This window comes from Lampetra planeri, chromosome 43 (assembly GCF_965212315.1).
Source record: "Lampetra planeri chromosome 43, kcLamPlan1.2.h2, whole genome shotgun sequence".
Taxonomy (NCBI): domain Eukaryota; kingdom Metazoa; phylum Chordata; class Hyperoartia; order Petromyzontiformes; family Petromyzontidae; genus Lampetra; species Lampetra planeri.
In genome coordinates this window covers 371,610-398,254 of record NC_136149.1, presented here as the reverse complement: position 1 = coordinate 398,254, position 26,645 = coordinate 371,610, and the positions used below count along the sequence as shown (strand labels likewise).

The window sequence follows — 26,645 nt, the reverse complement described above, 5'->3', positions numbered from 1 at the left end:
CAAGCAGTTGACTGAGAAAGAGCTTTACAATATCATTATATTAAAAAAACTAAAGCTACTTTTATTTTACCAGGTAAGCCCCACCGACCTATATAGCTCTTTTTCAAAAGCAACCTGGCCACAAATGGTAGCTCAACAAAGTGGCTTATCACCACGTGGGAAATTTATAGGAGCAAAGAAATGCCTCTGGAAAGTCCTACCTTGTCCCTCAAGTGGAGAAAAGTTGGAAATCAGTAAAAATCAGCAACTGAGAAAGTGTACTATATAAAAGCTGCTATAGCAGCTTGCAAACATCTGCGCATTCCTCATATGTTCACACGTCTTGTTTATATTGAAATAAAAAAACATAAACATGGCAGTGTGTATATAAGGGTAGCTATACATACTTTACACCAACATTCCGGTATGTCCAGGAAGTTCCCATTTGGGTTGTATTTTTACTCGAGACGAATTGAGTTTACACAACTCCAATTATTTGTTTAGTAAATTGTTAGGAATCACATGACAAATGTATAAACCAACACGTGATTACTTCACAAGCTTCCAGGCATTCACGCACACCACCTCGTAAATGTGAATAATTCACAAGCGGCCACAGGGACAGAAGTGTACAGTCAGGTTCAGAAGCTACTTTCCACCTTCATTTCACAATGCCAGCGTGTTCCAAATGGCCAGCGTGATTTAGAGCTGACAGAGTTAAAGGAGCTATGGATTAAATCAGAGCCAGACGCACACAGAGGGGAAAGAGAAAAAAGAAATGCACGCACCAACTAGACAAAAGTGGGACTGAAGTTGTACAATTCTTTTTCAAATTTAATCTCCCACATAGGGTGCGCTAAGACATCCAATTTCCCTGCTGCTCAATAGGCACGGACATGGCAAAGGGCTTTATCAAAAGCTTCCAAATGCCCCCCCCCCAACCACTGACCCCCCCCCCACCGCGTGCGGTCAAACCATTCTGCAAGGCGCGAGCTGACTGCTGCTGCGGGGGGGGGGGGTTTGGCTACAAGGAAACGCGATACTTTGCGCCTATTCAAAGAACAGCGTTGCCCCGCGCTGTCTGTAGGAGGGTACGAGAGACGGCTGCGAAGAACACTAGGGCAGGAAAAAAGGCACGCGCGGGGGCAGGCGCAACGTGGATGGACAAAAATAATTTACGTGAAAAGTTCAATGAAGCATTCACTACTCGAAGCGATCAATCCACCCAAGTGCAACACGGCGTGGTAAAGAAAATTCGCGCAACATCGATCTTGTTGTAGCATTTAATGTTTTTACTTTTAAACTGCAACGTCAAATGGGAGGTGTGTTATTGCAGTGGGGAAAAAAATGACCCGACTAATGCGGACCTCAGTGCATCGTGGGTGCTAGGACAAAGACGAGAAATACGGATGTAGACGAGAAATAGGGAACAGAAGCTGATGAGTGTGCCCAGAAGCATGGAGAGGATGCATGCTTGAATTTGCACTGAGCAACAGAAAGAAGACATCAATTTCGGGAACATACCAAAGTAAAAAAAACATTCGACAAGAAAATTCCACAGGCTTCAGCAAGACATCACTCTAAAGTAAGGCACGGGGTGGTCATTAGCTAAGACTAAAGACAGAGTGGCAGCAAAAGGAGCGAACGCGTCCCAGAGTTCATCCATGACAGAGGTGGTGGAGCTTTGAAATCAGCTCAGGTGGGGGTAAATTGTTACACTGCTGGCCAACAGCAATTGCCCCAACAGTCTGTTAAGGAGTCTATCAAGGCTATAAGAAGGTTCTTTATCTCTGCGAGATTGCATGACCCATGACTTGGACGGGCCTTCTTCATCCAACAGTGGATCGATCATGGATGACGATGACGACCCACGTTACAGTAGAATTCGCATTGCGTTATGGTTACTCGTACGAGATGGTCACGTGAGTCCGAGAGTCAGAACGAAGGAAACGCACGACACTGAACAACACTCGCTACGGAGGAAGGTCACCAGTCCTATTTATTTAACTTAAAAATGTCGCTGCAGAATTCGCCTTGGCGGGGCTCATGAGAAGCATCTGTGAGCCGAAAGGAAAGGGAAAGAGGGAGACGAGGGCTCCTGTTCCAATCCCCTCCTCCTCTACGACTCCCTCTGCCCCCACACCCACACATCCACTTGTCCTCCTGTTTCCCCTTTTTTAGCGAAACGGTATGCGGGATTTGAGACGACGTCACGAGCGATGGAAGCAAACGGATTGTCGATGCGGTACGGCGAGCAGCGATAAAACACGCGGCTTCGGCGCCACCGTTGGAAGCCGAAGAAATCCAAGAAAGTTTCGTGAGAAATTGACACACCTTGGCTTTGTGTGCAGAGCCTCATGAGGGCCGGACTTCCCACCTTCAGAGCAATGCAAAAGCTCCAAAAGATAAGAAGTTCAAATTAAGTTAAAAAAAAGGGCTATGTGCACGGACGCAGATTTCCAACCCCCTCTTAATCGCGAACCTACTCTCGAGGGAGAATGCGCGATCGGAAGGAGCCCATTACTTGGACAGGAAGCCACTCTGCGAGAAGCACAAAATAGGTTGGGCAAAATGCAGAGCGCAAGGGAGTGTGTGGGCACTGCAGCCAAAGTGAATGGGGAAAGAAAAAAAACAGAACACGGTCTGGCAATTTAACCCTTCCATAGCCTAATCGGTCCATGCGAAGTGACCCGTTAAGTGAACAGGGGACTCAAACTTTACCCACAGGATGAGCCTGCCTAGAAAGAAAGTTAACAAACACATTAGCACCGCTTCCTGTAGAAACGTTTGACATTCATTATTTCATTAATGGGCAAATGAATGAACGGATGGCAAAACAGACGAAAGATAACAATGCCGAGTCACAAGCATGGGCAGACACGGCTGGGCAGGACTCACCTCCGTGACATCCATGACCTTGATGGCTGCCAGCTGTCCCGTCTTCACATGACGCCCCTGGGAACGGGCAGAAGAGCAGCACAAGATTAGACGATTACTCAAATCTCATACAGTTAGAAACCTCTGAATAAGACCTTTAATTATTTACATTTTTGGCCTGCCACACTGGACTACTCTTAACAATACTCAAATCGTTGGCACAAGACATCTTTACTCACCGCAAGCGCCGAGGATTAACGAGAGCACGATATCACGCACTGGCAGGACAAAGGCGTCTTTACCATTAAACGTCATCAGCAAAACTCACGTTGACTTGCTGCGCACCTCGATTAAAGATGCACAATACCGCGTTCGAGCAAAGGGTGTCCGCTGCTTTACCTCGGGAGGGATGGCCCGTGCTTTGTAACAAAAACAGCGGCACTTGCACAATTTATACAACCCCAAAGGCAGATGGAATGTTGGGAATTGACACCAAAAGCAAACGGGCAGCAACTGCTTAAATAAATAAATCTCTTCTTGTGGTACCTGGCTTATGTTAACGTGTGCCCGTAAAGATTCAAGCAAACGGCTGTTTAGAGTCAAGGGACAACCATGGATTGGCTTTGTGACCCCTCCGTGGACCCCTGGGGAGAAGTCACGAGGGTGTCACGTGCTGGAGGCGACCTCGCAGCATCAGATGTCGCCGCACTACTCGGCCAAGAGGCACGGGGGTGTCAAGCACTCGTTCGGACGCCACACTGTCGCCCCCCACGCTGGGGCAGTCTTCACCGCGCGCCGCAAAGTCGGACAAACGCGATTATCTCTTTGAGCGTCGTCCGTGAAAGGTTTTAATAACGAGGAAGCGTCGCGTGCCTCCGGTGCACATCGCCGTAACGACCTAGAACGCCGCCCCCCCCCCCCTCACATTTGAATTCGGTCATTTGTGCAAATGTCTGCAGCTGAACAGCACATGCGGTTGTTCCTCGACTCCATTTAAAAAATGCATGCCCCACTCTACCCCCCCATGCCCCCCCTCCACACAAAAAACCAGAGCGAAATTCAAGACACGTCAATTTCACTTTGCCAACGTGCGGTTATTCATGTTAGCGATGGCGCGCTACGCGTTACCTTTTTTTGTTCAAGAACACGTTAGTTTAAGCAGACGACGTTGCTCGTTAAACAGATTAATTCGTTCACTTCGTGTCCATCATACCAACTTAGTCAGATTACTGACGACCATGTGGGCACGGGCCCGCATGCGCACGGTCAGTAATGGTGCTTAAATCATCTGCTGTGCATGGCTCCTCGATTAAAGAGATAATAATAATAAAAATTACAATCAGTGCTGTTGCCAAAATGTGTGGAAAGATGTTAAAACAAACAATTTGCCCTGCTGGAGTGGGGGGGGTAGGGACAGAACTCTTTTTTAGGCAACAGTGCAAACTCAACAAGTGACTTTTATCACAGCATCCTCTCCTGATTTACGTGGGCCCAATTTTGTACGCAGATCTGTCTCGCTCCCGAGGGACGGGGGGGGGGGTTAGGAAGTGGCTGTCTGCCCAGCACGTGAAATGTTTTGGCGGCGATCCGTAAAAACCCCCAAAAAATATCTCTTTTCCGCAATCCCAGTATTAAGTGACACACCGCTGCTTTGCAACTTGATGCTTCTGTTCATCGTTTGGATTTGTCATGCGATCAAGGCGAAGAGCAAAGGTGCATGTCAGCAAATCCCAGCGGTATACAAAACTGCCACACGTCACAATGAACGAGACATTTTCTTCAAACATCCTCATCCATTGTTCACCACCAACAACCACACAAAATTGTATAATTGATAATATATCATATTTGATCGACAATATTTCACAGCCTTTTTTCCAATCTACCCCTGGATGAAGGCCTCCTCATGCCGTGTCAGTCGTGAGGGGTTGCTTGACCATACTTCACCATCATGGGCAGTTTGGGGGAAGGGGGGGTGCTATGCCCAGGGCTAAGTCTGATGTCACTTGCCGCTCATGTTCGCACCATGGCTGGGAATCAAACTGAGGTCGCCAGGCTTAAAGCACAGTGCAGCTAACCAATTGCGTCTGCATTCCACACGACGGTTAAATTGTACACGACCAATTGAAATCGAGATATACAAATGCCACGTGGCTTAAGGGCAATGAGGGCCCAAGCTAACGTATTCAGCCAGACACACCAAGCAGAAAGCGGAGTACTGCAGTGAGTGTGACCATTTCATTGAGCCAGGGTCAATCCACTGCTGGATTAAGGCATCCTCCCCCCCAAGCAATCGCAATCTCTCACGATCGTAATAATCCACCGGGCAGCTGCATACGCGAGCCCATTCCGCTGCTCCGCCTGCCCGGTGGATGACCTCGCAGGTGAGTTTTCCGTCCATGAAGTACATCTCAGCTGCTTACAATTGGCCGCAAATATTTATCAACTGCTAAAATAAACACTTGTGGAAATCCCAAATGTAAAACAAAAAACACAATAAAACAGGATATACAAGCATGATGTGGGTATGTTATTATTAATTGCTAAAAAGCATGTGCGCAAACATCCAAGGACACTGCCGAGGATATTAACGTGCATCCAAAAATAGACCCAAATCTGTCGCACTTCTCAAAACCCTGCCCCGCACTCCCGAGTGCCCAAATTTAACTCTGGCGGCTTCATCTTTTATGTACGCTGCCAAAGTGAGTGCAGAGCCATTAGGCTACTTCATTACCGCCCCCACCACTGCCACCCGCAGTTCCTTTTACCCAGCATTCCCTGCTACGGAGAGGTCGATGCGGGGTCACAGCCGCCACGATCCTGCGTCTTCCCGGCACTCAGACCCGACAAAACACAAACAAAGATCCACCCCTCCTGTAGCCTTGACAGGCTGTTAGCGAGCACCTATGAAGTTTGGCACAATGCATGACGAGGGGGAGGTGTAGCCTGGACCACATTCTACTGCGTTTGTCCCCCCAGTGCGTGCGTTTACATTCCACGCACAGGTAATAGTTTCAAGGCAGAGTCGACCCACTGGAGGCCCAAGACCGATTTTGATAATCACCACTGATACGCTTAAGCCTTGGCCTACAAGCGAAAGTCGGGCTGCCGTGTTCGAAGAGCAGTGCGCCAACCACTGTACCACCACTCCATCCATACCCACGTGTCTAGAACCCAATTTTCCTTCACAAGCACGACTTTGTCACATTTCAGAAGCTACGCAGGGTGTGGGCCTGGATAGTGCTTGGACTGCCTCACATCAGACATTGCATATTTGGGCTGCGATTTGGCCAGAAGGCGGCACAGCAATTGGGCGTCGCCTCCTTGGTGCGCAGTGAGTTCTCTCTGGGGCCTGCAGTTTCCTCGCACGCCAAAGCATCTCAGGAACAGAATTGGCCAAACATCACACGTAGCAGGACCCTCCCCCCCTCATCAAAAGATTAAACAGGAAATGCAAAATGCTCCGCTTTTCTAAAGTAAAACTAAAGGTAAAACCTATTCGTTAGCCTTCATAACAACTTCTACTCTCATTTCTTTATACGTCCATTCACGCTCCCTCCAATCTCAAGATTCCCTTTTCCTCACTCTGTTACTTCACCTCCTTGCGCCCAGCCTCGCTTTCAATTCTTTCTCTCTTCTTGCCCCGTTGCACTGGGACAAACTCCCTCTCCACATTAGGCTCTCCCCCTCAGGTCCTTGGTCTTCTCTATTGCTTTTTCTCTTCCACTGCCTTCCCCTCTAACGATTCCTTCCTCCGCCTCTAACCCACTCCCAGTCCCCCGGTCCTCTTCCTCCTACGACCCTAATTCCTGACCCGGCTCCCACGTCTCTCCCCCCAGACCTCTGCTGTGCTCCTCAATCAGCTCAACTATCCGGCCACCAGACCGCTGCCCCTACCACCCTTCACCTACCCTCATCCATGCCCAGCCATAGCACTCTATATCTATCTTACCACTCCACGTGCATGCCCCACACCCCACTGCCTCTCATCCACATCGCACCCATCTGTCACCCTCATTCACCATCACACTCCACCTTATTCCTCCTTCCCTACCCTTGCAACATCACGTGGCTCCATTCCCAGGCCCTGTCCCTCCATCCCTTCCGTCACCTCTCTCGCTGACAGCTGCTCCACCCCACCTGTTGCTCCCCTTTTGCCCCTTGGGTACCGCTGCCAGCTTGTGTTGTAAAGTGCCATAGAAAGAGCGCTAGAAAAATCCTAAATAATTGAATACAACTTGTAAACTGGATTTTTTTGTCCAAGGATTTGTTTGATATTCAATGTCTACTAAAAAAAACGGCGGCTATTAAATATAAACGGCGATTAACACTCTGCTCAGCAAAAGGGGCTGAAAAGTCACCCTGCTGCATACTTCTGTGATTAGGCAGTGCTAATAATTAATGTGACAAAAAAGTTGTCTTTGTTGTGATCATTGTTGAACCTTCAAGCTGGGAACAATACTTACATGAAATAACCCTGTGTTGCCAGATTCAGCAGATGCTGCTGAATGGGTAACCATGGTGCTTATTTAACCAGATCAGAGGATGCTGGACAAGGTTAATTGGATTTTGATATTTTACAATTTTCAAGTCTTTTCAGCAAGTCTTCAACCCCCAGGTTATTTGCGTATCAGGCTAAATTTGCCGTTTGCGCACGTGCCAATCACATTTAGCACCACTGCAGTCACCGGAGCTAACTACGAGCAACTTTCCTCATGGTCACCTTTGCTCACATGCAAGCTTAATGAAAACATTGTAACAGGATTATCAGTCACAACCTCTCCACCTCTGAATCATCTCCCAAACTGTCGCCATCCGCTCTCACCGTCTTGTGATGCGACAATCCATCTAGCACCTGCACATGAGCCGATTTTATTAATTGTTCCATCTCCAGAGTAGAAGTCCTATCAGGCAAGTTCCCTCCATTGGATGTCACTTCTTGTCAGCGTCTATGCTTTTAAATAAGGCTTAGTACCTTTCTGAGATGTTAACTAATAGACAGGTCGTGGGTTCAATCCCGACCCTGATGCCAGTAAATTTGGCGTTTTCATGTTCTCCCCGTGGTTCGAGTGCATTTTTCTCCAGGTCCCCCGGATTTCCCCTCCATATTTAGAAACATGCGTTTAGCGTATTTGGCTGCTATAAATCTCCACGTGAAAAGCCACTTCGTTGAGCTGTAATTTGTGACGGCCAGGTCGCTTCTGAAAAAAGAGCTACACAGCTCAGTGGGCCTTACCTGGTAAAATAAAAATATAGTTTATATAAAACTTTAGCAATTACCACCGGGCTCAAAAATCACAGTGCAGAGGGTTCTGAGATGGGCTCGCAGTGCCCCACACCCTACCATCTCACTTGCCTTGCAAGCTACCCATACTTCTTAGCAAAGCCACATTAAGGTAGCAGGATAAATCGCAGAAACTGCATTACACATATCTCCATGAACCCAAGATAAACCATGATAAACGTGACATCTGGCACACTTAGAATAGAATACAGTATACATCTTGAGGTAGGCGTAACAATTACTTGAAAGGAAGCAAGGACATGGAACAAACAACAACTAATGACTCTTATTATGAGTTGGTCAACGAATCTTATCTGGTTATCAAACCCTCCAAAAATTAAAATGAAGTAGCCTGTTGACGAGGATGTGGTCAGGTCGCTTACGGAAAAAGAGCCATGCAGCTCAGTGGGCTTTACCTGGTAAAATAAAAAAGATAGTTTATTGGTAGCTTTGAGCAGGATTCGCAGTCGCCGAGTTACACTGGGTCCGAGGGGGGGGGAGAGAGACATCTCCCGCCGTGGCACGCTGCAGAGCAGACAAGTCCGTGGCGGGAGCTCTCGCTGCTGCGGTGCTGAGCGAGGTGCTGACCGAGGCCTCGCAGCCATTTATCAGCTGGCGCCAATCTCAGGACAGGAGAGATCTTTACAATGTTGACATGATTCCATGTTATGTGCCAAGCATATAAACAGTTTATGTGGGAGTCATCAATTCAAACCGCACCAGCAGTGCTGAAAAAGTGATTGCTGCTTTGGTGGCATGCGGGATTAATTATTTTTTTTCAGCTTAGTGATAATAGGAGAAGCAAAGATGCAGATGTTTACATACGACGTTTGGTTGTCTGATACTCTAACATGCCCTCAAATTCCAATTTTGTTAGTTTAATTAGCTGGGGCCAAAGATCTCCCTTCAGATGGCTCCATGGCGAGGCTTATGGGTTGTGGGGTCTGGGGTGGTGAGGTGGCTGGGGTGGTGGTGAGGTGGCTGGGGTGGTGGGGTGGTGAGGTGGCAGGGATGGGCACCCAGTGCCCATCTCAAAGCTCTCTCTCTGCACCACTTTCCGTGGCCCGGGCGGGAATTGGATTAAGTTACGAATAACTCAGCTCCAGTGGATGGCGAGACCTCGATGACGAAAAGTTTAAATAAAAATATATATGCTTAAGGTGCACTTTATTCCATCTGTGGCCAAACAGAGATGGGGTAACATTACACACCATGTTGTTTTGGCTTTTAATTTTCATTATAACATAACATTTTCCAAAGGCACCCCCAACCTGCCTTCGCTCACCTTGTTTTATCTAATTGCCCTTCATTATCTGTTTTAAGTAGACCCGCTGTGATGTGCGTTCCGTTTGATGATAGATGTGAAATCTCTGTGTACGAGTGCTATGGATATGCGTTATCTTGATCCTCAGCCACCACCAAAAATACCGATAAATTAGTTTTATATTCTCATACGCATTCATTTAGTGCTTAAGCCTGTAAGCTTCTAAAATGACCAAACAGTCATACTAAGTTCAGTGTTTTATATATCGTAAAGATAAACAAAGATTCTACATACAGCTATCCTCCAGAACGTACGTAGATTGTTGGGGCGAGTGCTGTTATCAAGCACCTAATGAAGGTTCACCACAGTGGCGAGATGTTAACTCCCTCGTTTGCTATGCCGGTCATGGGTTCGATCCCGAAGCTGACGCTTGTATATTTAGAGCTTGCAATGCTCTCCCCGTGGTCGCGTGGATTTTTCTCTCGGTCCTCTGGTTTTTCCCTCCACATTTAGAAACATGCTTTTAGAGCATTTGGCCGTTATAAATTTCCACGTGATAAGCCACTTCATTGAGCTGTTATTTGTGGCCAGATCACTTCTGAAAAAAGAGCTACTTAGCTCAGTGGGCCTTATCTGGTAAATAACAAGTTTAGCTTAAGGCACACAGGGTACAAAAGAGCGAGGAGAAGTCCAGTTCTGACATCACAAATCACTGAAGAGTCATGGCCTGGAATTTAACTCGCAAGGTCCGTAGAGCAGTGCACCAACCACTGCAACAACACTCCCCAAAATAGAGTCATCCCTTGTTATACGGAAACTCAATATACGGAATTTCGCTATGACCCAACCTATAAATTATGGAAAAAATTCAATAGACGTTATGTTTAATTCACATTTACTGAATTTTTTTATCTCTAAATTATAAATTTTCGGCAGGTGGAGCAATAAAATTATACATGCTCTGTCATTTGTCAACGCATGCATTTCATGCCACTCCAGGTCATGTGGGCGCCAGTGGCAAGATGTTAACTACCTCGCCTGGTATGCAAGAGGTCATGGGTTCGATCCTAACCCTGATGCCTGCTGTATAGTTAAGAGTTTGCCTGTTCTCCCCGTGGTCGCATGGATTTTTCTCCAGGTCCTCTGGTTTTTCCCTCCACACTTAGAAACAATGTCATGCATTTAGAGTATTTGACTGCTATAAATTTCCACACAAGCCACTTCGTTGAGATATCATATGCGGTCAGGTAGCTTTTGAAAAAGAGCTACATAGCTGAGTGGGGTCTTACCTGGTTTCTAAGTGTGGAGTGAAAAACCGGGGGACCCCTAGAAAAATCCACACGAGCACGAGGAGAAGAGGCAAACTCCTAACTATACAGCAGGCATCAGGGTCGGGATCGAACCCATTACCTCTCGCCACCACATCCCTCGTATATGTGTTTATTTTACATCGGCTATACTTGGTCACCACAAAGACTATAGACATGTGCCAACACCCCAGGCCAGATAAACACCTCTGGAGAAAAAAAATAGTAACACCTTTCCTACAGCCTTCATAAAAAATATATTCATTTTCTAAAATGTAAACCTACCATAGTGATTGTTTTATTAAACATTGTTCCCCTCCTCTTCAAAGCTGGCTTGCTGATCTCACCTCTATTTGGCCACAGAGGTAATACAGGTTTACTCTCTTCCTAAAATGCAGTGTATTAGCAGGGATTTAACCAAGATGGGGAATCATTCAGCCTCAAACACTCTGTTTACAAGGGAGTCTCTCAGCACCCACAGAGCCCTCTCTCATTGCCCAACATCACTCCGCGATCACTCCGACACATTCAGTCTCAAAACAAAAACCCCAAGGTGGCCCCGAATGCAACCACCAAGGCGGCACTGCTCGAGATACTGGGTACAAAACCGGGTTCCAGCCGCCTGTTATTATACCAGATTGTCACCCTACTGTCTTGTGATGCAGAAATTAATTTCTGTTTTCACCTAAATCAGCTTGTTTTGCCTCTTCATAATTAAACGTTTGGTTTTATGGAGGGTATAATACAAAAGGTGTACCACCGTGTGTGAACAGAGGGTTATTGGACTTCAGAAGTGGTTTTCAACAAATGCCATTCCCGGAGTGATGAAATGCGAGCTTGATGGGAGTTCCAAATGAAAATGTCTTCACTTCCTTACGTGACAAACCTCCATGCACAAAGCCGTTAACCATGATGTATGTCCACCTGCAATAGGATCCCAGATCGCCCCGGAGGACATGCAGTCTGGCTCACATCTTCACAAGGCACATTTGATTTTGGTGCCAAAACATCTCACAAACGATTTGGAATTGGCCACCAGTCACGTTGAGTCTCTTTCAGGTCGGACTACCAAGTTGCAAATCCGATCACGAACGAAAAGGCCGACACAAAAATCGAGAGAGAAGAGAAGAAACAGTCACACACGCCAGCCCTGGTCCGGCGACGCGGGTGGCACACACGCGCGAAAATGTGCCGACACGTCCGAACCCAACCGGGCCAGCCCAGAGCTGGGCAGGTCCGGCGAGGCGACAGCACGTGGATCAGCATTTTACCGGGAGATGCGGTTGGACCCCGTGTGCCACCACATGCGCTCGCGGCACCACAATAGCCCCTGTGCAAATGGCACGGGTGAAACGATGCTCGCTGAAGTCGGGGGACAGCGGGGCGGTGAACTTCAGTGCCAATCAAATAATACAAATGTCGTGACATATAGTCACTTGTGGTGTTAGCACTAGCCACTGTGAGAAGAATGTAACTGTGCGTCTTAGAGCCTCTCTCTGTCACCAGAGTACGTATAGCATACGGGACAGGCGAGGTGAACCCGAGACGGCACGTGACTAGGAGAGGATAAGGACGGGGGACAGAAGGGGACTGAGGGAACATGTGATGTGAGGTCGCAGAACCTTCTGGGAAGCTCCCGAAGGGGGCGTGGCAGAGGGCGGAGCGGGGCCACGCTCGGGGGATAAGAAGGGGTCCTGTGAGCCGAGCGGCGCCGTTCTCTGGGATCAACCCGTCGGGCTACGCTCTTCGGGGTTCGCTCTTCGATCTTCGCGCACGACACCGTGGACCAGGCAGCGTGTTAGCTGACATGGCCCGATTATATCGTTATCCTATCGAGTGTGTATGTAGTTACGTCGTTACCCTGTTGGGGTGTATAATACACGTGTTGCCTCCAAGTTAGAGGTGGCTGCCTCCGTGGAACCCACTACACATACATAACATGCACATTTTAAGACAGTAATACAATATTAGTAGATAAGTGTACAAATTCAATTGTAAATGCAAAAAAATAAACATATGCTAGTGTAACCAGATTTGCGTATCCATTTAAAGGGTTTAAGTCAATTGTATTCAAAGAGCCACTGCACAACATGTTTTCCAAATGCGACGGTGCTTGCGAGACAGCAACAACAACCGCCATTCGCCACTAAGTGGCGGTGACGTCCCCACGGCGCTTGTGCCAGGCCATGTGCACGTTAAGGCCAACGACCACCACCAACCCCCTTTAACTTCAAAAAAAACATTTCATAAAATTCTTTCCATGCTGGGACCGAATCATTTGATGAGATAGCCTTTGTTAAAACGTTTCCAGTCGGGGCAGTGGGTAAACGACAGAAAAAAACACCCAAGATCACAAACACAGGTGGTTTTCCTTGCCCGAGCGTTGCGCGATTACGCCGTCGCTTCCCCACGCAGACCTCGGACTGCGTTAGTGCCACTTGGCCGAGCAGACGGCACCGCCGGTGGCGGCAGACTGGAGGCTTTTTTTGTCAGCAGGGTGGACCACATGTGCCGTACGACGACCAGATAACAGGGCCACACTACCCACCACTGTGAAAGCCAACCGCCGGCTCAGCCAATGACCTATCACGAGAGCGATCGCCTGGGGGAGTGGGGGGACGACACCAGACTTCCAGAAATAAAAACAATAATATATAAAAATTGTATTTAATTAATTAAACGGACAAAGATAGGGCAGCGCTGCATTTGCACGGGGGGGGGATCGTGACCATCTCACGCGATGATGTCGCATCTCGTGCACGGTGCCCGGCAGCGGGGGGCGGTGGCAACAGCCGGCGACGGAAAGCGTTGCAAACGAATGGCACAACGACGCGTCCCCCCCCCCCCGCGTCACGCCAACAAACAGGGGGGCAGCCTCAAAGCGGAGGCCTTGGCCCCATCGCGGGCTCAGGATGACGACAAACAAAACCCCATTCACCGCCAGTGCGAGGTGGTAAAAGTGGGCTCGGGCTCCCCAGACCGACCGTCACCCTAAATTATTGGCGCCCCTCCAACGACGTAAAAATTACGCATGGCAATAAAGGAGCGTGCGAGCCTGTGTGTGTGCGTGCACGGAGCAGAGTCGGGCGGCCGCAATGTGGAAAACTGACACTGCATGCGGGCGGACTGCGGTAGGTATCCTTAGCAGCAGCCCCACCACTCCAATGGGCCACAAGAATTGGGTCGGTCCTGTGACCTCTCATCAGCGAGAATTTAGCCTTCTCCATCACATGGGCAATATGGGATGGATGAGGTTTGAGGGAATCTCACACGAAACTCCACCGGAAACTTTACGCTTTAAAATTATGGTAATAGAAGCGATCCGAAAATGTTTTCCTAAACAGACTGCAAAAAAACGGGGGGGGGGGGGGGGGTAACCTCGAGGTCTCCTCACGCACGACGAGTGTTTGACAACTTAATTTGCTGTGCAATACAACTCAAACGCATGACAACACAGCCAATCCAGATTGTAATTCATGTCATAGCGTCATTTAAAAAGGGCACCCACAGGCAGGGCCAACAGAAACCTGCAGAAGTGCCAAGATTTTATTAGCAACATTCCGCTTATTTCGTCAACAAAGTAAGGGCCTGTCCGGCTGTTTTTAATCAACGGCATAAAAAAGGCTACGTGCTCTTCCTCGTGTCCAATTTCCATTTGCAATGACTGCAGACGAAGCGTTTTTCGGGCCAAATGATGCTCCTCGTTGCGAAGGGGAAGTCCGCTGGCGGCGGGAGAATGCCCGCAGCGGCCAGGATGAGATCACCGCGGAGACCGAATCGGTGTTCACGGGCAGGGCGCGTGTGCGATCTCCAAAGACGCGACTTGTTCCGTGAAAGAGAAAATCCCCCAAGCTTGCGCGAGTCATCGCGAGCGCGCATGTGACCATGCAGAGGCCAGAAACGAGGCACTTGCTTTTTTTTCTCCCCCCAGTCTCACTCCCACCCCACAACCCCGCCAACTCTTAACTAAGAGAACACGGGTTTCAGCAACTTTGGCGGATCGCAATAAAATGTAATAATTTCTGACAAAGTGCCATGCGGCCGCTCCCAAACTGAGTGCTTTGTTGTCATTTTCCATCTTTCGGCGTGGCTGTCTGTCTGGATGGTGGATCCTCGTTAAGAACTCACCCAAACCACTGCCAAGCCCATTCAGAGGACTTCCTGGTGGCAATGGTTTAAGTTGAAAACGTAAAACGTATGCCTCACGGTTGTATTGAAAATAAGTAATGTCAAAGCTGCCTTCCATATAATAACGTTCCTTATTGTAATACAGAAGTGCCATTAATGTATCCTGGGCAGCCTCACGTATACAAGGGGAGATAATACAGATGAGTCTATAAACCCACTTTCTGTCCCTGCTATCAACAGACCACATTGCAGCACAGCGGGTATGAGAGTTTAACAAGTGTCCACGTGACCCACGGATGATTGACACCAAAGGGCTGGGGGTGACCGGTGTGCGTCATTACGCCCTGCTGGGAACAAGCACTCGGCAAGTGGAACAACCCAAGCGAGCGCCTCAACTTTGTCGACTCGAATGGATTTTCACAACTACATTTAACGATCACTTCCAGAGCTCAGGTGAATGCGCGACAGTGGTATCATGTAATGAAACATTGTAATAGAATGACATTAATCACGTGGAAAACAAGTTTCGCTAAAAGGTCTTTGAGACGACTGTATTTGCACGATTCATTTATAGATTGATATTGTTGAACTTGACTTCTCACGAAATTCGTACACAATGTTAAGGTTTCATTAATGTGTGTTGTGCTTTCCCCGCAGCTGTTAAAACTTTGGTTAAAAAAAAGTCTCTGCTCCACGTGTATGGAATACCCTTGCCACTCGTCTGTGGTACAGTTTCCCTCCTTCAAGCGCCCTCTTTACTTCCCCAATTAAACCAAAACTCACAACATACTTGCACCTGTGCCTCACTCTTTGCTGGCGTCTCTTGCTCTCACGTTTGCATTGTATGTTTCGACCTGCGTGTGTAAGTTAGATTAAATATAAGAGTTGACTTTAAAACTTGGACCTGTATCTGTCTGGTGCCTCTTGCTGTCATATTTGCACGCGTTTCATTTCCAAACGTCATACCTCTTTTGTTATTTGTGCAATATTCCTTAAGATCCTGTACTGTTTCTCAGCAACGTTGACGTTTGTCTTTTGCTTCTATCGCTGTTGCTTGTACTAACGCACCACCGATCTCCATTGTAAAATCGTCGGGCAAAGAGGTGTGATAGTCTGTATAACAAATCAAAAAATGCACTCAAACCCCAGATCTCCCTTTCAAATTCAACTACGATTCTTTGAACTATTTTACCAGGTAAGGCCCACGGAGCTTGTTCTCATTTTCAGAAGCGACCTGGCCACAAATTATAGCTCAACGAAGTGGCTTATCGCGTGGAAATTTATAGCAACCTAAAACGCACGTTTCTAAAATATAGAGGGAAAAACGAGAAGACCTGGAGAAAAATCCACACGACCATGGGGATAACATGCAAATTCCAAATATACAGGTATGAGGGTCGGGATCAAACCCACGACCTCCTGTATACCAGCTGAGGTAGATAACATCTCGCCACCACGGCGCCCCATCAGACAAAGCAAAGTTTGAGCCGAATGAGAGGGCAGGAGACCTGGTGTAGAACAGGGTGCTTAATTTCGCTTCCTCACGAGAACAAAAACGATCAAGGCAGGGACACCACTCACCCCCCCGCACCTCACCCCCCCCGCACCACACACCCCGCACCACACACCCCCCCGCACTTCACCCCTCCCCGCACCTCACCCCCCCCAGCACCTCACCCCCCCCCGCACCTCACCCCCCCCGCACCTCACCCCCCCCGCACCTCACCGCCCACACCTCTAATCCCTCTTTGCCTTTTAATCCCTGGCACCTCTTAACCTCACCCAGGTGCCACTGCATGCCTCCCGCCCCCCCCCCTCCACTTCCGAGCTGAGCCAAGGCTGGCAGGCGTTAACTACCGATGGAGATTAGCCCTTCCAGCCGGGCAACACTTGGCCCAAAAGGAAAGAAATATATAATAATAATACGAGGCCAAAAAATGTGCTCCACTGTTTACACGGCAGGCGCGACTTCAGACTGTTTACACGAGGAGTATTGTGCAGACTCTAAAGCGTCTCCTGCGGTGCAGACCACGCGTGTGAAATCTCCCATTGTTTTATTTCATGTGCCCCCCCCCCCACCAGTTCATTTCCTGCTCACACCTGTTGAGTCCCAGCCGCGAAAACCAACACGGTGCCCTGCCGGAGCCTGCACGGGTGAGTCGCAGTGCCACTTTCATGCCCCATGCTGCGTGAAGGTTGGCGGGGTGGGGTGTCACGCGAGAGCAGAATGGGAACTGTGAACGCTTTTTCAGTGTGGCTCATTCACTGCGTGCGCGTCTATAGGAGAGTGCAAGTGTAGCCATTAAACGCATCGCACGAGGAACCCGACCAACCGAGTTAGACTCCTGCTCATGGCTAACACCAGTGACGATTATCTGTACCAGACCTGGTCCTCCCATAGGTCGACTCAGCCTCAAGGAGGACCTGGTGTGGTGCGTAAACATCGTCACTAGGGAGACAAAGGCGGCTGGGGGTGATGCTGGCCACCCACCCCCTTTGTATGCAGTTCTGGCCTTCATAGGCGCTCACTAACTGAACTTGCCCCAAACGCCTATTCAGGGTATATGTCGGATCTGTCTTTGTGTATCTATCCCAGTGTTATAAAGATCTTCACATCCACAATGACGATTGATTACTGTATTTACCCAATAATGTCAGTGTGTAACATGCGTGACATCACTCCACGTCGACCAGCCCCCCTCATTAAAAATTATGAACAGGTGACGTCCTCCATATGGCCACACCGCCTCATTAATAATCATTATCGGGCGACGTCACTCCACATGGGGGGGGCGAGGCGCCTCCTCCCCCCTCCTCAGCGTCACGCGATCTCTGTAACGCTATTGAGACGTAGAAGTAAAAAGGACGTCACGATGAACAAGGGATTATAACCTTTAAATGAAATAAGTCTGTCACCGCGGCCTTACAAACTGCACACGAATGGATGCAATGAATATCATGTCGCAGTCTGCTTTTCGCTTGAAAGTTTCAGATTAACTGCAATCCACCCGTCCTTGGATGGGCAAAAGGCTAGTTAGGCATATAAAGATGCATTGATTCGTCAATTAATAATCGATTGTCATTCTCACGATAGATGCATTAAATCACGCGGGATAGAGTTCATAATGTATTACTTATGAAGATGTAGAAACAGATGTGCAGATGTCGCATGTCGGCTAATGCAGCAACTACATCTGTGGAGAGAAATACGAGAGAGGAAAGCAAAAAATGCTAAAAATTCGACGGAAAAAAACAGATTCGAGAAATTCACTGGCAACTCCAGAACATCTTCTTGGTTCTTTCGGTAAAGTCACGTAGAAGGGAAGTAATAAAATAATAAAAATAAAACATAATAAAACAATTCTCACGACGTTTCGACCACAACGCAAGCAGCCATCCTCAGGCGAAGAATGAAACACCCCAAGCTTGGAGCGTATATTTAAGCTGGGTTAGAGGGGGGGGAGGTGGGAAGAAGAGCGCCTAAACAAAATAATTTGCATATCAAGAGGAATTCAGCATATGGAAAATGCGTAGGAGGTGGGCGGGGGGGGTTCCAAATCAATACTATGCCCGTGCATTATGCAGGATTAGCAGCATCAAAGGGGGGGGGGGGGAAGGGGGGGAGCATTAACAAAGGAAAGGAATGTTAATAGTATGTAGCTGTAGTTACTAAACAACCACGTAAAAAACTACAGTATAAACTGCATGACAAACTAAAGTATAAACTACATAGCATCATCAGTAAACTTACTATACTCTACAATAAGCTGAGTTACTAACAGTAAGTAATACATGAAAAATTCTACGTTGTAAAAAATTATATAATATGCTTCCATCTAAACTTTATTCTCTTACATCACACGCGTCTATACCGTACTATATACTTCCATAGGCAAAACCAACATTAAATTACATACTGTATTGCTATAAACCACCCTATACCTTATACATTTTTAATATAACACTATGTATTATTCTACCCACCCTAATGTGTATCAAAATGGTTTATTACGTCCTTCCAGTGATTGCTAAGCCAGAATCCATCTTCTCGGTTAAAATTGTCTCTGTGTTTGTAAATGTGGATCGCCTCATGTACGAATCTCTCATGATAGCCAGATGGCTTGCAGAGAACCTCTGTCTTGGAGAAGTCAATGTCATGTGAGCCCACTGAGTTGTAACAGTGATCTGCCACGGCTGAGGTGTTTGTCCTACAGTGTTTCAGGTCAGCTTTATGTTCACGGATGCGGTCCGAGACATGTCGTTTGGTTTCCCCAATGTAACTGCTACCACAGAGGCAACTTAGTTTGTAGACACCAGGGTACTGTATGTCTGGAACCACATCTTTTACAGACGGTACCAGATCACGGATTTTATGTACTGTGTTGAATCGGACCTGGATCTTGTGTTTAATCAGGATTTTGGAGATCTTTTTTGTGACCCCAGCAATGTAGGGTAAGGTGATGGTCTTGAAAGGCTCCTCAACAGGATCTTTCTTGGTGGTTGGAGTGATGGCTTTGCGGATTGTGTAGTCGGAGTAACCATTAGCCTTAAGATGCCAGCTAGCAACATCAGCAAAGATGAGCGTTTTGAATTAGCTCAATTAAAAAAGAGGGATGACATTGTCATCCTCTCAGCCGACAAAGGCAATGCCACTGTCATCATGGACAAAATAGAATACAACAACAAAATTCAAAAACTACTCACCGATGGCAGCTATACAAAAATAAAAAGAGACCCCACCAACAGCCTCGTCTCCAAAACCAACAACATCATTTCTGCTTCAACCGCATTAATTGATCAGACCAAACAGTTCTCGTTGAAACCTTCTGCAGCCAGGCCACCAAGATTGTACGGCTTGCCAAAGATACATAAAGAAGATACACCTCTTCGTCCCATTGTCTCTACTATCAACTCCCCGACTTACAAACTGGCTCGTTTTTTGTCCGAAATCCTACGGCCTTTCACTGGAAAAACCACCTCTGCAGTACTAAACTCTACTGACCTGGTATCAACAATCAAGGGGATTGCCCTGTCCCCAGACGACCTGCTTGTCAGTTTTGATGTGGTTTCCTTGTTCACCAAGGTGCCTGTGCCTGACACCATCGCAATCATTGAAGACTTGGTTCATCAAGGACTGAATGCTGGGGTACCCCCCCTGGTGAGACACTGCTTAACCAATACATACTTCACCTGGAATGGAACCTTCTACAAGCAAATTGAGGGCACCCCAATGGGCTCCCCCTTATCTCCGGTTGTAGCCAACATCTTCATGGAGAAATTTGAGACGGACGCCATCCAGACTGCGACTCTACGCCCGACCTTATGGAAGAGGTACGTAGACGACACTTTTGTCATCTGGCCACATGGCCGGCCTGCTCTAGACCAATTTCTCGACCATATCAATTCCATACACCCAGCCATCAGATTCACCATGGAAGTCGAAAATGATGGCAAGCTACCCTTTTTGGATGTCCTAATCAAAAGGAGACCTGATGGTTCAATGAGCCACTCTGTCTACAGGAAAGCCACCCACACGGATGCTTATCTAAAACCGGATTCCCACCACCATCCATCCCAGAAGAATTCTCTCATCAAGACTCTATATCATAGAGCCCAATGCATCTCCGACCATGAACACATTTCCAGTGAACTCAAACACGTACGCCAAGCTCTTAAGGCTAATGGTTACTCCGACTACACAATCCGCAAAGCCATCACTCCAACCACCAAGAAAGATCCTGTTGAGGAGCCTTTCAAGACCATCACCTTACCCTACATTGCTGGGGTCACAAAAAAGATCTCCAAAATCCTGATTAAACACAAGATCCAGGTCCGATTCAACACAGTACATAAAATCCGTGATCTGGTACCGTCTGTAAAAGATGTGGTTCCAGACATACAGTACCCTGGTGTCTACAAACTAAGTTGCCTCTGTGGTAGCAGTTACATTGGGGAAACCAAACGACATGTCTCGGACCGCATCCGTGAACATAAAGCTGACCTGAAACACTGTAGGACAAACACCTCAGCCGTGGCAGATCACTGTTACAACTCAGTGGGCTCACATGACATTGACTTCTCCAAGACAGAGGTTCTCTGCAAGCCATCTGGCTATCATGAGAGATTCGTACATGAGGCGATCCACATTTACAAACACAGAGACAATTTTAACCGAGAAGATGGATTCTGGCTTAGCAATCACTGGAAGGACGTAATAAACCATTTTGATACACATTAGGGTGGGTAGAATAATACATAGTGTTATATTAAAAATGTATAAGGTATAGGGTGGTTTATAGCAATACAGTATGTAATTTAATGTTGGTTTTGCCTATGGAAGTATATAGTACGGTATAGACGCGTGTGATGTAAGAGAATAAAGTTTAGATGGAAGCATATTATATAATTTTTTACAACGTAGAATTTTTCATGTATTACTTACTGTTAGTAACTCAGCTTATTGTAGAGTATAGTAAGTTTACTGATGATGCTATGTAGTTTATACTTTAGTTTGTCATGCAGTTTATACTGTAGTTTTTTACGTGGTTGTTTAGTAACTACAGCTACATACTATTAACATTCCTTTCCTTTGTTAATGCTCCCCCCCTTCCCCCCCCCCCCTTTGATGCTGCTAATCCTGCATAATGCACGGGCATAGTATTGATTTGGAACCCCCCCCGCCCACCTCCTACGCATTTTCCATATGCTGAATTCCTCTTGATATGCAAATTATTTTGTTTAGGCGCTCTTCTTCCCACCTCCCCCCCCTCTAACCCAGCTTAAATATACGCTCCAAGCTTGGGGTGTTTCATTCTTCGCCTGAGGATGGCTGCTTGCGTTGTGGTCGAAACGTCGTGAGAATTGTTTTATTATGTTTTATTTTTATTATTTTATTACTTCCCTTCTACGTGACTTTACCGAAAGAACCAAGAAGATGAATCCCTGCAGTCACGAAAGCTTTAAATCGAAACTCCAGAACAGTGACGATTCACAGTTGGGAAGGAGAAACGTTAAATTGCCTGTCAACTACGGGCGAGTGTGCGCATCAAGCCGACGCCGGTGACGATTCATCATGAAGCGTGAATGCATTGCCAGCGTGCGGTGGGGGGGTGTGAAATGCCAAGATGACGAAACGACGACGGATACCCGAATCGCGTTGAATCGTTCCCCAAGCATCTCTAGCGACCGATGTAGAATTCTGACAAAACCTCACGCACACAAGTGAAGCTCTTTGCCGAATGTGGGAAACCCACCTGGGCCATGCGGTGACCGAAACATTACCTGGCCATCCAATTTCCTGTTGTTACATTGCCCGCATGGAATTTCCTCATTGATTGAGCACACGTTTTTCCTTGCGATTTAATAAACACAAACGGGCTTTAATACTACTTGCGAATGGGTACTCCAAACTTATTTTAAAAGGCCGTGTGCAATGAATGCTACACAGGGTTATTCTGTTTCATGTTGGTGCTTATATAAAAAAAGCCCCAAATGGCATGATGTTGCATAGAAGTCGAATTCGCCTATTAATATAAACGGGCATAATCCCTAATCTACTCTAAAATACTTTAAACGTTTATTATATCTATCGATTTCAATCTTGTGTTATGGTTTTGTAAATTGTGACAAATGTTTGAACTGCTCGATGAAATATATTTGTTGTGTGCTTGCTCTGATGTGTTGACTCAGGATTCACTTGGACATTTTATTTTTGGTATCAATGGGCTCTCACCCTGCATTTAAATAAGGGTCAATAAGAAAAACAATACATGTGTACAAAATAGACAAAGATCCCCGTTTAGCCTAAACATAATGCTGGGGCAAGTGCTGTTAGCGAGCACTTATTGAGGCTGGCACGGCACACGAGTGGGTGGCCAGAACGACACCCACGGCCCCGTCTCCCTCGTGGTGATGCTTACACATCACACTAGGTCCTCATTTGAGTCGTCCTAGGGGAGGCCCAAGACTGGTTCAGATAAGTGTTAGCCATGAGCAGGAGTCGAATCCGGGTGTCAGGGTTAGTAGCACAATGCGGTCATCACTACACTACCGCTCCCCACTGTGTGAGAAGTGTACACACTACACAGATTACCCAAAACACATGCAAAAATAACAGCCGGAATATGCCCAATATTGATACTCAGAAGCCAAGCCGGATTGATTCCAGACAGTGCTTGGGTGGGCAACTACCACACACAGTAGGTAATTATAGGCTACTGCGGGGATACGTGGTGAGCAGCAGAACGTAGTGCAGCAAAATCGATTGTTGCACTGCGATTCTATGCTTTCTACCTCCACTAAAAAGAGACGGATAAGCGGTTAAACAACCCCCAAGAGCTGTATGGTGACAAGAGGGGTGCTCATCCAGCAGTGGATTGACAACAGGGCTATATATATACGGAATGCAATGGCAGCCGGAAGTGATACACCCCCTCCCCACACCTCCCCCGAGGGGGGGAGGGACCACGTGGACCATTAAAGTGACAAGCAATGACTGAAGCAATAACGACCGGGTGAATCAATGGGCCAATTAACTGGTTCACTGCCCAAGGGAAGCGACATTTGCGTATCAGCCAGGCCAGTCTGGTCGGCTAAAAAAGCATTTTGCTTGATTGAGGGCAGACAGATTTACAAGACAAAGAAGATTAGGAAGATCATTGCTTTCAAAGCACTGTACTGGAGAGGGATACCTTTTTAGGAGAACTTTACATACAGTATATTCAATCTGGGCACATTTCCCTTCGGGCAAAATTCAATGGAAGCCAAGAGTAAACAAGAGGACAGATTAGTCTCCATCACCTTGTGGCCCCAGGAAATTTAGCTCTGCCATGAAAGATCAAGGAGGCTGGAGCCGACATTTGCCAATGACTAAGACACAGGGAGTGGCGTCAGTGCAGACAGAGTCGGCTTAAACAGGCAGACAGCTGATGAACGTTCACCACCTGCGTGGCGCTTTCAAAAGAAGAGCCTCTTACCACCGAAGAGTCCAGCTTCAAACATCACCGATGGGTCACGTGAACAGATTAAAGTTAATGTACCACGTAGGATTTTGCAGCCCACATTACGATTCACAATTGATGCTTGCGCGTTAGGCCACGGAATGATCTGGGCCAAATGTGTCGTGAAGAACCCTCCACCGCTCCAAGCCGAACAAATCCTGGCTTGATTAAATTCTGGATTGTTATTTGCAATTTCTGTACCTCGTGCCCATGGCATTGAACGTAGTTTCGGATTAAACGTCATATATAATTGCCACATTTGGTTGAGGACATTGTTCTTCAACTTACCCACGGTGTGCTAAAACAAAAATAATTGGTGCAAACTCTTGTATATGTGACAAATCATTAGGCTGGCAGGTGGTGGAAGGTTCTTGATGGCACAAATCTGATCAGATCGTAACGTTGCCCAACTTAAACATTCATTATATATGAACCAGGGCAAGGTTAATTTGGGGCCCTCGTACGGGCATGCAAATGCAAGCATGCAGGGCTGTGGTGCAAGTGCCATTCATCTTCCATTTGTTGGGTTGCACCTGGACGCATCAAACAGATGTGTATCATCGCCACTATGGGCGCCACCGGTGGCAAGATGTCATCTCCCTCGCCTGGCACGCAGGAGGTCGTGGGTTCGATCCCGACCCCGACGTCTGCTGCTGCTGTATATTTGGAGTTTGCGTGTCTCTCTCCCCGTGGTCGTGTGGATTTTTCTCCGGATACTCCGGTTTTTCTCTCCACTCTTAGAAACGTGGTTTTAGAGTATTTGGCTGCTATAATTGTCCACGTGATAGGCCACTTCGTTGAGCTGTCATTTATGGCCAGGTTGCTTCTGAAAAAAAAGCTAAATAGCTCAGTGGGCCTTAACTGGTAAAATAAAAAAAGTTTAGTTCAGATCGTGCAGATTTCGTTATGCGATCCTCGCTGGAGGAGAACTTCAAGTAGATAAACAAGCGGACTCTTAAACAAACACGAGTACGATTAAACATGCCCACTACCTAACAACTCGCATAACCTCACCTCCTCTGCCCGTCTAAATGTATGTGAAAAGGACTTGGCAATACAGGAATGTATTGTCAAACACAACATTTGCGGAACTTATAAGACCAGTGTAATGTAAACAGTGTCCAATACACTAACGATGCACAGCAGAGCCACAAGATTCATTCCTCAGCAATGATTTGTCAGAACTCCAGGTTGCTATTCGATTAAAGAATCTACTAGTTTTGTTTTAACATTGCAGTGAACGCAGCAGCCAGTTTTGGCTACAGGGATCACGTCAACCCATACATACCACACAAGCTAAATCGAATAACAGGCTTTCTTACAAGTGCGATAAATTTGACGTGTGTATCGCTAGTAGAAGAGTCGATATGTTATAAATAAATGCATCATTCCATCTTTACAACGTACGCAATGCACGGCGCGCAACAAAGACAGTAGGCAGCTAACGAGGCATACAGGGCGATGCAAGGCTGAATAGGAAGGGGTTAAAATGTAGCGTTTTAATTAGCGGGGATGTAACATCCACAAGATTACCCGCAGTTATGGTCAAAAATAGCATTGCAGAGAAATGCAGCAGTCAGCTGCACCATTAAATACATCACTGCCACATCTACATTCCCTGTTATTAGGATACCGGGTTCTTTAACTTGGGCTCCTACCAGAAATTAAGCCGGATGTGGTGACTCATGCGTGTCATCCAGCACTTTGGAAGAAAAGGGTCGTACAGATCTGTGGGACTCCAAAACACACCATACTGCAAAGGAGGCCAGCCGATGGCAGTACAACAAGTAGGCAAGTGAAACCGTCTGTTTGGACCTTTGCTAATCATCTCCTCGTGTGTGTGGGTTTTCACCGGATTCTCTGGTTTCCAAACATATGCAATAATACCATCAAGTGAAAGGCCAAACAACCCAATGCAGAACCCTCTTGAAAAAGTGAGACCCAAGGAAACCTTTCTGGATAACAGATTTACACAAATAAGTCACGCTACAAGTCAGACATTCTAAAAATCAAACTCGCATTAAAAAAAGATGCAATTTTTATCGCTTTATGCTAAATTATATTACAACCGTGTTAAATGTGGTGACGTGTATATGTAACTAGCGGGAAGTACACGGCGTTGCATGGGGGAAAAAACATTTTTCAAAGCTTCTCTTAAAAATATAACATATACATACACAAATACTAAGCTATTGTGAAAGACCAGCGTGCTGTTTGTCCATTTCTCCGTCAACAAAATTATACGAGGCTTGCAGAAGTCCAAAAATGAATAGAAAGTGGGGGGTAAATAGTTGATCTCAAAGGTTTCCGAAAATTGTCAATCCCCCCCCCCCCCCCTAAAAATATTTCTACCCCCGCGTAGGCATAAATACCTACACACTCTACATACAATAGAGTAGTATCTACCGACTCTACCGTAGTATCTACCGACTCTACCGTAGTATCTACCGACTCTACCGTAGTATCTACCGACTCTACCGTAGTATCTACCGACTCTACCGTAGTATCTACCGACTCTACCGTAGTATCTACCGACTCTACCGTAGTATCTACCGACTCTACCGTAGTATCTACCGACTCTACCGTAGTATCTACCGACTCTACCGTAGTATCTACCGACTCTACCGTAGTATCTACCGACTCTACCGTAGTATCTACCGACTCTACCGTAGTATCTACCGACTCTACCGTAGTATCTACCGACTCTACCGTAGTATCTACCGACTCTACCGTAGTATCTACCGACTCTACCGTAGTATCTACCGACTCTACCGTAGTATCTACCGACTCTACCGTAGTATCTACCG

The 26,645-nt window shown here is 46.9% G+C and overlaps 1 protein-coding gene across 1 annotated transcript in view; it reads right to left on the bottom strand.

The window, feature by feature from the left end:
- Nucleotides 1-26,645, bottom strand: part of LOC144732536 (mitogen-activated protein kinase kinase kinase kinase 4-like) — a 110,145-nt gene that overhangs the window by 56,766 nt on the left and 26,734 nt on the right. The window contains exon 3 of the mRNA XM_078613946.1: nt 2,878-2,934. Within this exon, the coding sequence (XP_078470072.1) occupies nt 2,878-2,934 (57 nt within the window). The remainder of the gene's footprint in view (nt 1-2,877; nt 2,935-26,645) is intronic.